The sequence below is a fragment of the Scyliorhinus torazame genome, chromosome 17 (assembly GCF_047496885.1).
Source record: "Scyliorhinus torazame isolate Kashiwa2021f chromosome 17, sScyTor2.1, whole genome shotgun sequence".
Lineage (NCBI taxonomy): Eukaryota > Metazoa > Chordata > Chondrichthyes > Carcharhiniformes > Scyliorhinidae > Scyliorhinus > Scyliorhinus torazame.
In genome coordinates, this window is record NC_092723.1 from 150,586,842 (window position 1) to 150,604,519 (window position 17,678).

Here is a 17,678-nt window from a genome sequence, read left to right on the forward strand (position 1 = left end):
TCGTATAGTTGTTGATATTCAGTGGTGACATCATTACCTTTACTTTCATCTGTCTTCTTGCTTCTAACTATGAGAAAAAGTTTTTCCCATATTTTGACTTGTCTTTGAATCAGGCATCAACATTTTTTTTAAAAAGGTTATCATATACATTTAATCACACCAGTGCTGAACTAGTGATTGAATTTCTAGGCTGATGAAACCAGATTTATAATCCATTGTGTCCAAACCTTACATAGCATGCTTAGGTGACCATTAAAATAAGCTGAAAATAAAAAATGAGCCTAATTTCAAGAGGGCATTTTGTATAGTGTACACATTATCATTAACTTCAGTTTTTGAAGAAGCAGTTTGTAAGCCTCATAAACTGACAACTGATGTTCTTTCCTTTGTGAAATTATCACAGCAAACTAAACCTTGACTGTTGAATTGTCTTCAGCTGTTGATGCCTTTCTAATTTTAAAGCATAAAGTGCAGGTGCTGTGAAGCTTCATCTCTTTCTATAGTATTGCTCTCTGGTCGATGAGTAAAAGAGATTTGTGACCATATGCTTCCCCCTGATATATCCATCATTTTGAGTCCCAACTTTGGAGCCATGTGTATGAATTGGCATCATGATCTTAAGTATCGACTAACTGGTGTTTCCATAAATAATTACCTGATCCCCAAGATAAAACCAAATGCCAAACACGACCAAAGGCTGAATTTGCATGTTTTGAGTTTTTCCTTGTTTTTTTGGTCACACTGAAGAGGGAAGTTTGCAAATGTAGCTTCCTGGAGTGGGGCGTCGCTTGATAGGTTGGCATGTAGTCCTGCAGACTTCAATTTACAAATGATTCTTTTGGATATTTGAAAATAGTGAGTGCGATGAGTTATCCACACTGTCTTCCGCCAGTAATTGGGATATAAAATGTAGAAGTTTATTTTCATTATTTGGTTTCCTCCAAAAGAAACTGAGTGCTGAAACTTGACGCTTTATTTAAATCGGCGCTTTCGTCCTGCTGCTATTGTTCTGCTGAAATGCCAAGATAAATGGTTGCATGATGGGCCATTTGAACTGAATGAAAGCTTCGGGGAAATAATTGCATCAAGTGAAATTGGCAGAACCTGACCAACATCATTGATGGCAATTGTGCGCCATGTGAAAATCATGTTACATCATTGACCAAAGATTAAATGCTTTGCTTTCTTATATTTTTATTAACTTTTGTGCAGAGTATATACACACACTGGCTCACAAGATTAAAAACCAACAAGATTCAATGAAATTACCCCACACAGTTGCCCACCTCCTCTGTAACATAATTCTACCATTGCAGGGATATGTGTGAATTAATTTCAATGTAAACTTCCTTTACTTTTTAATTGTGTCATACCATTAGTAGCATGTTTTTCTTTGGCCTCTCGCTCAATCAACATCAGCAAAATTACTATTCTTACATTTCTAATAAATATGCCTATTCATTTTCTACTGGTGGTGAGTATTAACTGCAACTGAACAGACATGAATCACATATATAGCAGAAATAATTAGGCTACTGCTTGCAAATGTGTGGGACATCATCAGACACAGCAAAACATCACTGCCACCACTATCGATGCCATGAATACTAAATGTGACATTTCGATGTGACATCGAAACAAACCTGTTGGACTTTAACCTGGTGTTGTAAGACTTCGTACTATGAATACTAAAGACTGTTTTGATTCTAATACTGAAAAACTCACTCAATTAATACACCAAGGGACAAAATAACATCCTGCCGCATAACTCTCTTCGTAAAGAAAATCCTGTTCGTTACTTAGAGATTTTAATTCAGAAATGAATTTTTTTAAATGGCAATTGTTTCAGGATTTTGTTAAAATTGTGGCAGAGGAATTTCATTCCAAGAGCATCCACCTAAAGTCAGCCCATTTTCAATGATTTTTCAACATGATTAATATCCACTACTTTAGAAATTGAGATGTTTAAGCCACACAGTAAGCAAACGCCACACTACTGCTTTAGCTTGTGGGTCAATTGCTCTGAAGGTTTTTATGAATCCAATTTTGTTCTTTTGAGCCCTGACACATTAAATATCTTATGATCAACTGCAATGTAATAGGTGATCACAAAAGATTTTTTCTTTAATATTTTGTATATTAGGTTCATCCACTAATAACGACAGTGCGTTAAATGTCAAGTGGCACAGTTGTAACTTCGCTGTACCTGAAAAATTCAACCAGGTATTATTTTTCTTGCTGTTCTCACTCTGGCTGCTGTATTTTAATGACCCAAGTGTTTTAACTTTTTCTGCTGTGCTTATTAGAATGCATTTAGGAATTGGCTCATCCAAAGGTTCAGCCAGTTAATCCAGTTAGTTGCTGAGCCATAATAATTGGGAAGATTCCAGAATAGATGACCAGCATTTATTAAGTTTGCCAAGCTCAGCTGGGGCAGTGATGGGAACCTACAAGCAGCCTCAGCTTCATGAGTTAAAGAACACTGGGGTAGCCAGTCCTTTCATTCTTCAGCGAATGCTACTGGAAGTGCCAACATCCAGACAGGGTTGAGGGTTGCCTTCCTTTGTGCGCGAATAGGCGGGCAATGTTCACTGTCTCGCAAATAAACAATGAACACTTGGGCAGGATGCTGGACAATAACAGCGCCGATAAATTTATAAATAATTTTTCTCCTAGCACTTTTCATCATGTTGTTGCTCATTTTGTGGTACTTTTTATAATTGTCATAGAATCGGTACAGTGCAGGAGGAAGTCATTTGGTCGATCGAGTCGGCACCAACCCTCTGAACGAACACTTCACCCAGGTCACTCCCCGCCCTAACGTTTTTGGACACTAAGGGGAAATTTAGCCGGCCAATCCACTTAACCTGCCCATCTTTGGACTGTGGGAGGAACCCAGAGCACCCGGAGGAAACCCACCAGTGCCACCGTGCCGCCCAATTAAGTTTTATTTTGCCACATTCCTGCAGCCAAATGTTTAACAGTTTGTTCTGAGGACTACCCCTCCCTCCTCTTTGGGTGATTTAAATGTGTACTCAAAGGACGTTAGTGTTCAAGGTAGTGCTGCTATATTTTAACCTAATTTACCAACCCATAGGACATGTAGCACCATGTGATTAGCCCATTAAACTTTTGGAAACTGATGTTGTTTATTCAACGTTTATCAGTGACATTTGCTGTAACTCTAGACAGGAGAGCACACAAGAAATATATTTTCTCTGCAAAAACAGAAAACCTTGCCATTTGACCTGTACCTATGGAAGCTCTCCCTTCACTGCTATAGTGTACTGGTCCAGTCAACACAATCACCAAGAGCATTTCTTTATTACATCTGTTTGCGAAAGGTACATTAGTAGAGTTATTTTGATCTTACTACAGTTGAGCAACGTAAGCTAAACAGTGACTAAGAACAGACTGTTTTTATCAGGTATTTCAGCTACTAATATCTAGTTTCACATTTTCAGCATCGATAGCATTTTAAATAATATTAACTTTGTGCAAAATACATATCTGAGCAATTCCACAAATTATTGAAATCATTCCAGAATTTACTGAAGCCTAACATAATTGCCTTTGTTTCATCACAGCTCTTGTTGCAATTAAAGTCAGTCCATATTAGCGTTGGGTTGCTTCTTCCCGCCTCCTTTTCAAGCCTGTCAACTTTGCAGCTATTATGAACGTAACACCTGTAAAGACCTCGGCAATGAATGAGATCCATGCCAGAGCCAAGGACCATCCAAACCTGATGGTAATATCTTCCAGAATCTTCCTTCCAGACAGACAAACAGCTTCTTTAAACGCTGCTGCAGAATATCCGATATACACACTGACCCCGCCAAGAGTTACCAACGCTGAATTAAACAGAAGACAAGGCTTTTGTTAGTAAGTACTAGCATGTCCATTCCAATTCTCTTCCCACACCTAATGGTGGACTAAGGCAGATTTGCATCCCTTTCCATAGCGAGTAATTCCTGGAACAGATCACTAGTCTGTCACCAGGAGACTATAGCTTGAGGGGCGTCACTCCACATCAATCATGGTTGACCAGGAGTCTCTACCACTCTTACCGCCAGCCATCGGTGTGTTTGGAAGGATTTACAGCTTGACACACTCAACCTGTTTGACTGCATTATGATGGCTCCTTCCTTAGTTATCATGTCCTGGGGTGGGACTCGAACCTGGGGGTTCTGGATCAGAGGTAGGGATGCTACCCACTATGTCACAGGACCACCTATTGTACTGGCATATAAATCATGTATTTTCAGACTTCACATTTCATAGCCATGTTGTTTTTCACCAATATATCATGTTCAACATTAAATAATGTAGCAAAGATAAATGATTTTTATTAAGGCAGTATTCCTTTTTAATCATGGTTTAGAACAGGCTTGTCCAACCCACATTTTATTCTCACTGAGCAAATTTTTAAAATGAATAAGGGTTGGTACAAAATTAAACACGGATTTCAATGAAATGTTTGGATATGAAGGAAAGAAACAGTTTGCTGAGCAAAAATGAATCAATGTTAAAACACTACATTGATAGTTTAAAATAATGAGTAATTATAAAGATGACCATTAGTGTGTGAGAGCGTCGAATGCAGTTTCTCCACCTCGCTCTCGGTCTCAGGGCTCACCCTCACCCATTGTGTGAGATGGTGCAAAACAGAAAATGCTGGACAGTCTCAGCAGGTCTGACAGCATCTGTGGATAGAGAACGAAGCTAACATTTCATGTCTGGATGACTCTTTGTCCAGTGAGTTGGTGCAAGCGTGTTGGTGTGTCGGGGTGAGAGTGAGTGCGATCCTTGAGACTGAGAGGAGATGCACACACACACACTAATACACACTAACACACTCTCTCTCTCTCTCTCTCACACACACACACAGTTCCTTCTCCCCCACCAACAGCCAGTTTTCTTCCCCTCCCACCAGCAGACGTCTCCCCCCTCCCCCCCCCCCCCCCCCCTCACCACCTTGCATTCACTTTGCCCTCGCCCGGCAGCCACTCTGTCCCCTCCCCTCAGTAGCCACTCCTTCCCCCCAATCGGTAGCCACTCCATCCCTGCTCGGCAGCCACTCTACACATAATTATTTTTGTACTTCCCAATGTATTCCCGCACACAGCTCTATGTGACTGTAATAATTATTTTCGGCCATTTTGATTTTCATCCAGAAGCTACTTCAATAATTTATCCCGATTTCCTATTACTTCCTCATTGTCCAATCTTATTTGAGGAATGTCAAAGTCAGAATCATCTGGATTTATCTCATCTCCCTGAGTTACCATGACTATTTCCTTCTCTATCAAAATACCTTTTGAGCATATTAACATATGCTCAAAATGGGCTGGTTTAGCACACTGGGCTAAATCGCTGGCTTTTAAAGCAGACCAAGGCAGGCCAGCAGCACGGTTCGATTCCCGTACCAGCCTCCCTGAACAGGCGCCGGAATGTGGCGACTAGGGGCTTTTCACAGTAACTTCATTGAAGCCTACTCGTGACAATAAGCGATTTCCATTTCAAATTCTCATTTTCAACATGACACACTTTGTGAATTTTCCTGCTACCCACATGGTCTTTGGCCTATTCAATTGTTTAACCACTTTCTCAAATGAGAGGAAAAAGGCTTCCATATCTTTCTCATCAAATATTGACAGTGCTTGAATATATTTAAACATTCCGAACAAAGCTTTTGACTAGGAAGTATTTCCCCTTCCTCTAGACCTTCCTCAGCTTCTGCCTTTAATTCCAACATTTTCCGTTGTGTGACAAATGCAGAATTTTAGATTTATTGGATTATAAACATTTGGCAATTTAAGGGTTAAAAGCATGGGTTAGACTGTGTTTGATTGCAGTAGTCATGTTTTGGGTGAGATTATCCATTTGGGAGACTATGTTCTCCCACTGGAGATGAATTGTATGTGATTTGTGCTCCCAACAGTCTCCCTCGCCTTGCAAATTTATGTAAAGCAAGGGTTACAAAGGATTCCTAAGGGAACCCCGTTATTGGGTTGCCATTATGAGGGGAAAGCTGAGAGCAAAACCCTGCAGCTGGCCACATTCCCCGCACCATAAATCAGCCCCCTCCCACATTGCAAAGCAGCCCCCACCCCTGGATTTTCTGGAAGCCTCCCCTTCTCCAGCTATGGGGGTAACCCAGCCCTTCCCACCAGAGAGTCCATAAATATGGAGACCCCCAGGGAGCAGCAAAATAGGGAGACTTCCAGGAATCCCCTAAATAAGGAGACCTCCCCAAGGACTCCATAAATAGGGCCCCCCCTGGAGATCCCCTAACTAAAGAAACCCCCCACAGAGAACCCCTTAACTAGGGGAACCCCTACAGAACCCCCTAAAAACTGGGATCCCCCACAGGGACCAGCTAACTGGAGGAGCCTCCACAGAGACCCCTAACAAGAGGAGTCCTCACAGGGACCGCTTAACTCAAGGGGCTCCCCACAGAGACCCCCTAAATAGGAAGCCCCTCAAAGGGACCAACTAACTAGAGGAACCCCCTCAGAGACCCCTAACTAAAAGGACCCCCCCTCAGGGACCACCTAAATAGAGGGACCTCCCACAGAGACACCTAACAAGAGGGGCCCACACAGGACCGCCTAACTAGAGGGGCACGCACAGAGACCCCATAAATAGGGGGCCCTCCAAAGGGACCAACTAACTAGAGGAACCCCCACAGAGACCCCTAACTAAAGGACCCCCCACAGGGAACCCCTAAATAGAGGGACCACCCACAGGGATCCCTTAATTAGAGAGACACTGTACAGGGTCCCCTAACCAAAAGGAACTCCATAATGACCCCGTAACCAGATGGAACCCCCCTCCCCCCCCCCCCCCCCCCCGGGATCACCTAAATAGGGAGGACCCCCCCCACAGGGACTGCCTAACTAAAGGAACTCCCTAATGTAACTGCCTAACTAGAGGAACCCCGCCCCCCCCCCCCCCACCCCTGACCTTCCCAGGAAAAAGACTCCTGTCCAGCAGTCCAGACAAGGACAGTGAAAATGATTCCAGTTGTAATGCTTACCTGGAAGCACCACATGTCCATTCTTGGAAGGAGAAGAGCTGTGACATGTTTTTAAACCCCGAAGATCCATTAGCTGCAAACCATTCATTCATTTCTGGTAGTGGGCTGTGATTGACAGCTTCCACAACCCAACTGAGAGCCTTGCTTGATTCATCTTCTTCATAAATCGGCAAGTCTAAGTGCTGAAATAACAATGTTTGCAAACATCAACTGGAGCAAAGAGAGTTAAGTGCTGTCAATTTTCAGCACAGCACTTCAAAATCACTCACGTGTAAAGTAGCGTGCTTGGAATGCACTTAACTCTCTTTGATCGAGTTGATATTTGTATATTTTTCCCTGACACCCAATTCTCTGCCACATCAGGGACCTTGCTACTGCTGGTGGGCAGCGGAGAATTCAGCCCTTTGTTTTGCAAGACCAGAAAGATTTTAGGAACCACGAGGGAAATTGACTGAAGTAAAAACAGCTGGCTAATGCAATGTTGTTTGACTAGGGGGAGTCCATGTGTTTTCAGCCTGGAAAGTTAATTTGTTTTAAGTTTGGGGAAATGATGTTATTGCTGGTTGGAGCTAAGGTATTCAGACATTTTGAGAAAGCTTTTTGAGTGGAGTTTGGATCTGGCTACCCTTTAGACCACAAGTAAAGTATTTTATTGTCACAGTTAATAGTATTTAGAGCACTGCAAATGTGACTGAGGACAAGTCAGTTGAAACAGCTTTTTGAAGACATCCAGCCAGGGCCTGCAGGGGTTCTAACAGGAACCAAATCGGTTCTAGAAAGCAAATATTACTCTGTGTCTTTGGGTTATTGGATGGATTGAGAGCTGTACATTTTTCCTTTCTTGTTCTTTAATTGGGAATAGGGATAGCAATTAAGGGTATTGTATTTACTGTATTGAGCAATATTGTTTAAGGGGTAATTAAGCATATTTTGGTGTGATGTTAAAGAGCTTAATATTGTGCTAATAATGAAGTATTGATTTAAAATACCAGATCCCTATTTCTTTGTGCAATCACTCCTGGAGCGAAGTCTTCTTTCCCACAGTCTTACAAGATAAACTAAAATATTGGTGTTTCGGTCCAGTATCCTAGCCACTGCTGGGGTCTGGTAAGCGATTGTTATCATAGAATCATAGAATTTACAGTGCAGAAGGAGGCCATTCAGCCCATCGAGTCTGCACCAGCTCTTGGAAAGAGCACCCCACTTAAGCCTACTCCTCCCCGTAATCCCGTAACCCCACCCAACCCAACCTTTTTTGGACACTAAGGGCACTATGGCCAATCCACCTAACCTGCACATCTTTGGACTGTGGGCGGAAACCAGAGCACCCGGAGGAAACTCACACACACACGGGGAGAAAGTGCAAACTCCGCACAGACAGTGACCCAAGCCGGGAATCGAACCTGGGATCCTGGCGCTGTGAAGCAACAGTGCTAAGCACTGTGCTACCGTAATAGTTAATGTTCTCTTTGCATTCTAGTTTCTGAAGTTCAAATTTTCTCTCCCTTTCCTTTGCTTCTGCCATAGCAAATCTCTCTTTTCCTTATCCCTTTCTTCCTTTGCTAATCCTTCCATTTCTACCTTAAGCATCCTCCTTTCCTTTTGAAAACCTTCTCTTTTTCCTTTTCTTCTCTTTCTAATTTCTTCAGTTCTATTTTTTTCCTTTTTATCTTTTTCCTGCATTTCCAGTTGTTTCATTTGTAGTTGAATTCAAGCTAATTCTAAGGATTCAGACTGTGTTTCTGGCACATTTAAATGCTGAGCTATTGTTTGTATTATCTCCTTCTTCCTTATCCCTTCAGATAAGGTTTACTGCAGCTTTTCTGCCGAACCCTAAATATTTCTATTAGTCACCCTTTCTAAACTTTCCACACCCAGGAAAACCTAAAAGAGCTATCTCTGGTCACCTGATTTAAACTTCAAGAACTGAAAGAAAGCAACTGTTCCATACACACTCACTGTCTTTAAGTTCAATAATCACAAGCCAAACAAGGAATTATACTTTATACCAATTTTATTACAATTCCAGACCAGACCCCAACAGTGGCTAGGATACAGGACAGAAATCCCAATATTTTATTTTAATTTTGTAACACTGAGGAAAAGATAGCTCATTCCAGGGGTGATTATATGAAGAAATATGGGTATGGTATACTGTGTCATGTGAGAGTACCCTTTTAGAAATTAGTGTTTAAGAAATGTACCTTTAAGAAGTGGAGCGGCTCATGTTACTGGAGTGATGTCAGAGTGTGGGTGGAGCTGAACTCCACTTCTGCTTTTTGAGTTTCAGTTTGAGAAAGCTTGGGTGTGTCTGTGAGCGGCACTGCTGTTGATCTCTGCCATGAAGGACTATTTCTTAACCATATGGTGAATTCAGAAGAATTATAAATGTTTTCAGTCTTGAATGTAAAGCCTAATGTGCTCCTGTTTGAAGGTGTGTTAAGCCTTTTGGATGTTAAAAGGATGGCATACAGATTACTTAGTGTTGTATTCTTTGGGGGGTGTATTTGCTTTACTGGTTGCTAAGATGTTCACTGTTTGTTTTAGAAAGGTTAACTTGAGTTCATAGAATAAACATTGTTTTGTTTTAAAAACCACTGGTCCATTTTCTGCTATACCATACCTGTAGAGTGAGCTGTGTGCTCCCCATACCACAATCTATTAAAAGTTGTGGGTCAGGTGAACTCCATGATACACTTTGGGATTCTCTATAACCCTGACCCATAACAACTGCAACAAATTTTATTGCGAACACAGTATTAAAATCTTTAACATCACTCCAGAAAATAGCTTACAATTACCCCTTAAACAATACTACTCAATATAGTGAACACAATACCCTTAACTGCTATCTTTATTCTGACTTAAACAATAAGAAAAAAAACCTTCTCAGCTCTAAATCCACTGTAACTACCAATGGCACAGAAGAATACTTGCTTTACAGAGATGCTCTTTGAGAAAGAGAGGTCTTTTGACACTGCTTGAAATAAAAGACCTGACTCCTGTCAGACCCATGCAGAAATGGTGGTATGCTTTCAGAAGATGCTTCTCAGCTTGCTTCAGCTCTCCTTTGTTCTCAGACAAATCTACACTGCTTTAACCTCTTTTAACTGAACTGCAGTGAGAGAAAAACTGCTTCACTTCTGGGCACAACTTCACTCAGATCATAACTGAATTGTTTTCTACAAAATGCCTGATTCCTCAGCTCCAACCAGCAATGGCATTGTCATACCAAGCTGAAATCTAATTAACTCCACAGGGAATCCCTTAATCAAAACAAAATTATATTAGGCCAAGTTTTTTACAATTGTTCAATTGTGCCCCTGGCCCCCAACCTTTCAATCCAAGATTGTTTTCAAACACGATTGCAGAATTCACACACACACACTAACCCAGATTTTTGAACCCTTACTGCATCAAATAATTATAATACAACACATCTGATATTCCTACATTCATCACAGATAGGAACTGTCTATGACATCAAATTAGGCTGGGGGAAGTATAAAGAAAGGAGAGAAGAAAATTATATGTGAAGAAGGTATGGAGAATTTGAATGCTAAACCGATGAGCCTCAAATGCCTGTAAGTGTGATAAATTCAAGGTAATGAAAAGAGGGAACTGAAATAAACAGGAAATCTAAATTAAATAGCTCAAGGCTACTGGAAATTGTACAGGGGGTGGCACTGAAGAATGGTAGATAGTTCAATGATAAACTGACATCAGTAAGGTAAGGAGGGCTAAGGTTTTGGAAACACAACATGGTACCAGGCGTGCAGAACATTTGAGGGTAACAACAGAAGAGATGAGGCTAAGTAGGTTGAAGACTGAAAAATAAGAAATTTCTCCGCCAACCTGGTGAACTACAGCTATTTGCAAATCAAATTGTGTGGCAGCACAGGGGCGGCATGGTGGCAGAGTGGTTAGCGCTGCTGCCTCACTGATCCTGAATCCCAGGTTCAATTCCGGCCTCAGGTGACTGTGTGGAGTCTGCACTTTCTCCCCATGTCTGCATGGGTTTAGCTCAGTGGGCTAGACAGCTGGTTTGTGATGCAGAACAAGGCAGCAGCATGGGTTCAAATCCCGTACCAACTGAGAATTATGAATTCTTCCTCTGTGTACCCAAACAGGGTTTTTTCACAGTAATGTCATTGCAGTGTTAATGTAAGCCTACTTGTGATAATTTAAAAATTATTGTTATTATTATTGTTATTATTGTTATTGTTATTATTGATTATTATTGTTGTTATTATTGATTATTATTGTTATTATTATTATTTTTGTTGATTATTATTTGTTTCCTCCGGGTGCTCTGGTTTCCTCCCACCATCCAAAGATGTGCAGGTTAGGTGGATTGGCCATGATAAATTGCTTCTTATTGTCCAAAGGTTAGGTGGGGGTTACTGGGTTACGGAGATAGGGTGGAGGCTTACTCTTAAGTAGGATGCTCTTTCCAAGGGCCGGAGCAGACTTGGTGGGCTGAATGGCCTCCTTCTGCACTGTAAATTCTATGATTCTATGAACATATACAAAAGCAAACTATTGCAGATGCTGGAAATCTGATACAGAAACATAAATGTGGAAGATAAACAGCAAGTAAGGCAGCATCTGTGGAGAGAGAGAGAGATGATTACCATTTCAGGTCTGTGAGCCAGTGTCAGAACTAGGGGAAATTGGAAGTGTGGCAGGTTTTAAGTAATTCCGTAAGCAATGAAAGGGGGAGGTGATGAAAGAACAAAGGGAAGGTTTCTGATAGGGTGGAAGTCATGAGTGATATAAATAGGGATCATGATCAAGGCAAAAGTGAGAGGTAACAGTGCAAGTAAAGAAATAAAGGCTTGGTCTAAAGGAGGTGTAAATGGAAACAGTGGATATCATTTCCAATAGGTTCTGCCTGAAAACGTAGTGATTATGATCTGAAAATGTTAAAATTAGTACTTAGTCTCGGGGCATTCTCCATCAGCAGTGACCCTCTCTGCCAGTGGAGCTGTCATGACTTTAGGGCTGCTTGTCCTCTGGGCCAGCATCATCTACATCCCACCTGCTGTCCTTGCAGCTAGCTCAGATGTGACTGCCTCTGGGAATATCCCTGGCTTCCAACAAGTGCGGGCTCAGGATTCCCATTTGATTCTGAAGCCATAATCCAGAGGCACATGGGAAATCCTGCCCTGGAAGACTGTGATACAGTACCTCATGTAAAGCTGAGTGGCTGTTCCTTCGAGTGTCCACTGAGCCTTAATAGGGCAATATTGAAGGTCCAAAACAGAGAGGACAGAGTGGGGGCTGGGCAGAGAATTAAAATTAAAAGATTGAAACATACAACCAGAGTGCAAATCTCAGAATTTGTTAAACGAGTCTGCACTGTACTTGATTAAAAAGGGGATCCAATAGTATTCCCATTTATATCCTTTTTTGCTTCTGTTTACTCAGTCATTAGCATACAAATTGTTCTTGGTTTTGCTCTTGACAATTTGATTCTGTTGGTGATGAATACTAATAGTTCTGTAGTTTCCAGACGAGATTTGTTTTTTTTCTGAAAATACATATTATCTTCACTTGTTTATTATCCAAGGGATCTCTTCAGCTTTCAGCCACTGTCTCATAATCACTGTGAGCATCCCATGAATCTTTGCCCTAATATTTCTCAGTATACTGGATTAGGTACGATCTGTTCCTGAGATTTTTTACTTTTGAGTCCCTTAAGCCTCTCTATATTCTTCTCTATATTCTTGTCGATGAAAACAAACAAAATTAGACCAACATGATTGACAAGTGAAGCATACATTTTGTAATGGCAGAAACATCTGTAATATAATTAGCAATGAGTTAAAATTTAAAAATATCACATATAGGCAGACTTAATGCAACACTTCACCATCATGCCTTTTCCACTGTGCCTATCATCATATCCATCAAGGTATTTATTATTCTAATACCTGATTGAGGCCACCGAACTGTGTCTCCAGGATAGGAAGCACTGTCTTCTAAGAGCCATTTAGCTGAGGTCTGTAAAAATTCTTAGCCTGATGCTTCTTCCAGCTTTCTCTCCAATTCCAAAATGAGTCCAGAGATGGTTTTTCCTCACTTCTCATTTGTCTAGTGTTAATTAATTCTAGTGTTAATGGGCAGCATGGTAGCACAGTCGGTAGCACTGTTGCTTCACAGCTCCAGAGTCCCAGGTTTGATTCCCGGCTTGGATCACTGTCTGTGGGAAGTCTGCACGTTCTCCCCGTGTCTGCGTGGGTTTCCTCCGGGTGCTCCGGTTTCCTCCCGGAAGTCCCGAAAGGGTCTTCGAATTAGGTCATTTGGACATTCTGAATTCTCCCTCAGTGTACCCGAATAGGCGCCGGAATGTGGCGACTAGGGAACTTTCACAGTAACTTCATTGCAGTGTTAATGTAAGCCTACTTGTGACAATAAAGATTATTATTAGCATTATAATGTTTAAATCGTGCTGCAATAGAGTAAATGCTTTAAGTAATTAAGAGCAGCTATCCCCAGTTGGGAAAGTATTAGGAATTTATTGCAAGAGAATAAAAACATTTATCATAGAGGTTGGGGAGAATTGGAAAAGTCTGTGTCCTTACTCCACAGGCTAGGAAATAAATCAATCATAACATCCAGACAGGCTTCAGACTCATTCTTTCCTCAGTGTTTAGGTTTTTAAAAGGCAATCTTACTAAGTGTACAACCTGGCTTGCTGTAGTCATAGGATTCTGCCATGCAGCAAGTTGACTACAGGTTGCCACTTTTGTTGAGTTCAATAAAGTCTCTCACAGAGACAAGACACTAAAGGGCACTGCTGTCCTTATACATGAAACGTCAGAAAGAGGAGAGACCTGGAAATTATGCTGAAACCCAAGAACACTGGTTCAAATCAGCAAAAAAGCTGCTGAAAAAAGGACGAAAAAAAAGAGCTGCAAGTACAATACTGGCTATAGAGAAGACACAGCTAAGACACGCGGAAACATTCAAAGATTCAGACAGCTACTACAAAAGGACAACGGAAAATCAGACACAAAAGGAACGCAACTAAAGGCTGCAAGTAAATTAATGAATGAGTAAAAATGGCTGCAGTAAATTTTCCACTCACATCTCCAGTTGAAATGCACAGTGATGTGTGGCAAAACTGACATTTTTTCCACTTACAACGGCAAAAATATGAGGTTGCAACAGAATTAATTAACAAGCCAGATACAAAAAGAGTATCCCACATTGTCAACACTGCTGGGGAGGGACTGCGAAAAAGTGTGAACCACCCTAATTTTTAACAGACAAGCAAAGAGAACAGGCGGTAGAGATTTTGAAAAGCCTTGAATGCGTGTTTTGAATGCACTGCCAACCTGGCACTGCCAACCTGTTCCGGGGGAAGTGCCAGGGTAGACCCTAATGGGAGCCCCATGGGGTGGCCTGCTTTGATGTGTGGTGGGCAAATACTAAGGGGAAGTGGGGATGTGCTGGCTATAAGTCTGCATTGCTAGTGGAGGTCGCAATTCCGGTGATGGATATCCATAGAATACCTACAGTTCAGAAGGAAGCCATTTGATTCATCGAGTCTGCGAAGACACTTCGAAACAGCATGCTGCCTAGGCTCACAACCCCACCCTATCCCTGTAACCCCATACATTGATCATCGTCAATCCACCTAACCTGCACACCGTCGGACACTAAGGGGCACTTTAGCATGGTCAGCGCACCTAGCCTGCATATCCTTGGACTATGGGAGGAAACTGGAGCACCCAGAGGAAACCCACGCAGATATGGAGAGAGCATGCAAACTGCACAGTCACCCAAGACCGGAATCAAACCCGGGTCCCTGGTGCTGTGAGGCTTTGATGCGAACCACTGTGCCCCCATGTCAGTGTGGGGGTTTGCTGGAGATGAATGTCGGGTGAGGGGGGCGTTTGCTGGTGCGGATTTTGGGGGGCGGGAAAGGGCCGCGGATATCTGTGTGACGGGGCTTGGGCTGTTAGGATACATCGCTGATCAGGGCGCACTTTAAAGATAGTGCCCCGATCTCTTTGGCGCTGGGACCAGGCTCTATGAGGCCCCACCCTACCAGAGTGACAGTGTGAACCACGCCCATTCACTTTTTTTTGGCAAAGAGGCTCAAGATTCCATAAGCTGGTCTTTGGAACTGAAGAGGTGCACACACCAGTTTTCTGTCTAGGCCTATCACTTTGCCAAAATCTGGTAAGATTCCACCCATTGTTTTAATTAATTATATCTGTATTTGTGTTTGACGGCAATAATTAAGTTTAAATTATATTTCTGCAGTTGAGTGTTATGAAGACTTCAGTTTTGGTTCAAGTTTGAAAAAAATGTTTGTAAATGTGTGGGTTTGTTTAGATGCCTCCATTTAATTAGGTTTTTACAGCTCTAAAGCAAACCCGGGGTATTAAAAAAACTGGGCCATTGCCAAGCAACAGAGAGGCCATAGGGGAACGGAAAACAATTTTAGTTCAATTGGCACAAGGTGGCCCAGAAGGAAACACCAGTCCCCAAACACTGCTGAAACAGACAGAGACATGAAGGGAGGCTGCAGAGAACAGGCCTCAAACTGAAGAAACCAATGAGAGGAACAAAAGGAAATTCCAAGCAGATCTTCTAGTCAGAGGAACAATGTTCAGGAATATGGAAAACAGGTCCTGTTCAGTGAAGCTAAGGGTGAGAAACATGGAGAAACTCCAAAGAGACAAAGCTGAAGGAAGCAGGTGTAAAGCGAAATGGTCGTGTGTAAAACCAGAGATCCAAGTAGACCCAAAGGTTAGTGACTCTTTACTATGGCCCTTTGAAGCACTGGTATTCTATTGGCATGGCTGGGTATCTAAGAAATTGTGTGGAAGATGAAGCTTGAATGCACATGGTGCTCAAGAACAGAGGAACATCAGAAGGAGAGGCTGAAACCCTGGAGGTGGATACTTGGTGGAGACATCCAAGAGAAAGCCTCATTTGGGAGAAGATCCCAAGGTGAATCTTTGAGAGTGGAGGTGGTTTCCTTTTGCACGCGGAGGAACACTTCTCATTCTCTTGGTCCATAAAGAAAGGAAAAAGACTATGGCATCATTTAACTGAACGGTAGAGCAAGCGTGAAGGGCTGAATGGACTACTCCTGTTCCTAACAGATATAGGGTAAGCCCGAAAGCCATAGGATTCAGGTCCAGCATGTTGATGTGAACAATGAGGAATGGTCAATACCCTTTTCTCATTCTATATACTTTGAAACTAAAGTTACTCCAATATGTAGTACCACAATTGTAAAAGTGGTGTTATATTTTACTCCATACAGTAGTTAAATAGAATTAAGATGTAAGATGCATATTATTTAGTCATTCTACCTGTGTTAGAATGGAGAGTTGCGAAACAGAGTGAAATAAAATCTAATTTTCTCCCAGTGTTCTGGTAAGAATCACTATTTGTTGCAGCTATTGATATTCTTGATTCTTTTTTATTAACTTGCATTTGTGAAGAGAGGTTGCTTAGATATTAATTTCCTGTGTGCTCCAGGAGCTTGGAAGGAAATATCGTACAAAGAAGACTGAGACAAATGGAGAACAATTATCAGCCCCCATGTGTCTACTCTTTTGGGATTCTTCCTTCGAATGAGAATGCAAATTAGTTTAGGCTATGTACGAAATTAGTTTCCAAATGCAAACCTCTACTCCACTAAACCAGTACTTTTTCCAAACAACCCCACTGAGCTACACTGCTGGCCAGTCACGATGGGGTTTCTGCATCCAAAGCCATGCAGTTTCACATTACCTTGGTACAGAACTTAGGGTTTCATGTTGCCAATTTCAAAGCGATTCAATTATTTTCCAATCATTATGAGACACTCCTTGAGCGCACACACATTATGGAAAGTTGAAACCAGTGGGTAGTTATGTTGTGAAATGGCTTTTATATTTTGGTTGCTATTTTTGTTATCTTAAATGTGTGTCTGGATATGTGTAACCTTACCATTCCACACTGAACATTAGTGCATCAGTGAAATATATTTACTACAGAGGGCAAAAATGACAGTTTCTGAAATAAAGGTCATTACCAAGTATGTGAGGCACCAGCAGGGTGCAGGGTTGCAGACAGTGGGTGAAAATTGAAAATCGACCATTGTTGACCTCTGGCAACAAGGCATTAATTTTCCATCAACTGATTTGGAGGCCAAAATATGACACAGCACTATCAACGCCTCTTTTTAACATGTCATTATATCTATTTTTAAGAAGTCCCATCTGAGCCCTGTGACTGCAGCTGGGTCTCCAAACAAAATGTTTGTGCGGATTTTCGCCAGTGTTATGATAGGCTTGAATGAATCCAATGGTCAGATGGATGTGAAACACAGCTTTCTCAAGGTATTGGGCTTTCATGGGGTGCACTGCATTGTTAATGGTACCCAAGTGGGCTACAGAGCTGTTTGTACCAGACACAAAGCATCCATAAACAGAAAGAGTTTGCACTCAGTCACTGTGGCCAGACCTTTACCGTCTCTTAGCTGTTGGGCAGGGAGACAAGACGGTTGGAGAAATGGTGTAAGAAGGTGTAGGGGGGCATGCCCATTTTGTCCTTCCACCAAGACATTTTTCCAGCAATGAGAAGGATGGTCACCCACCGGGAGGCAATTCAGTCACTGACAGTGGCC

General features: G+C 41.9%; 1 protein-coding gene across 1 annotated transcript in view; it reads right to left on the reverse strand.

The window, feature by feature from the left end:
- Positions 1–1,222: 1,222 nt before the first annotated feature.
- LOC140394238 (transmembrane protein 114) overlaps positions 1,223–17,678 on the reverse strand; it is a 100,363-nt gene continuing 83,907 nt past the window's right edge. Inside the window, exon 4 of the mRNA XM_072481268.1 lies at positions 1,223–3,851. Within this exon, the coding sequence (XP_072337369.1) occupies positions 3,616–3,851 (236 nt within the window). The 3' untranslated portion in view covers positions 1,223–3,615. The remainder of the gene's footprint in view (positions 3,852–17,678) is intronic.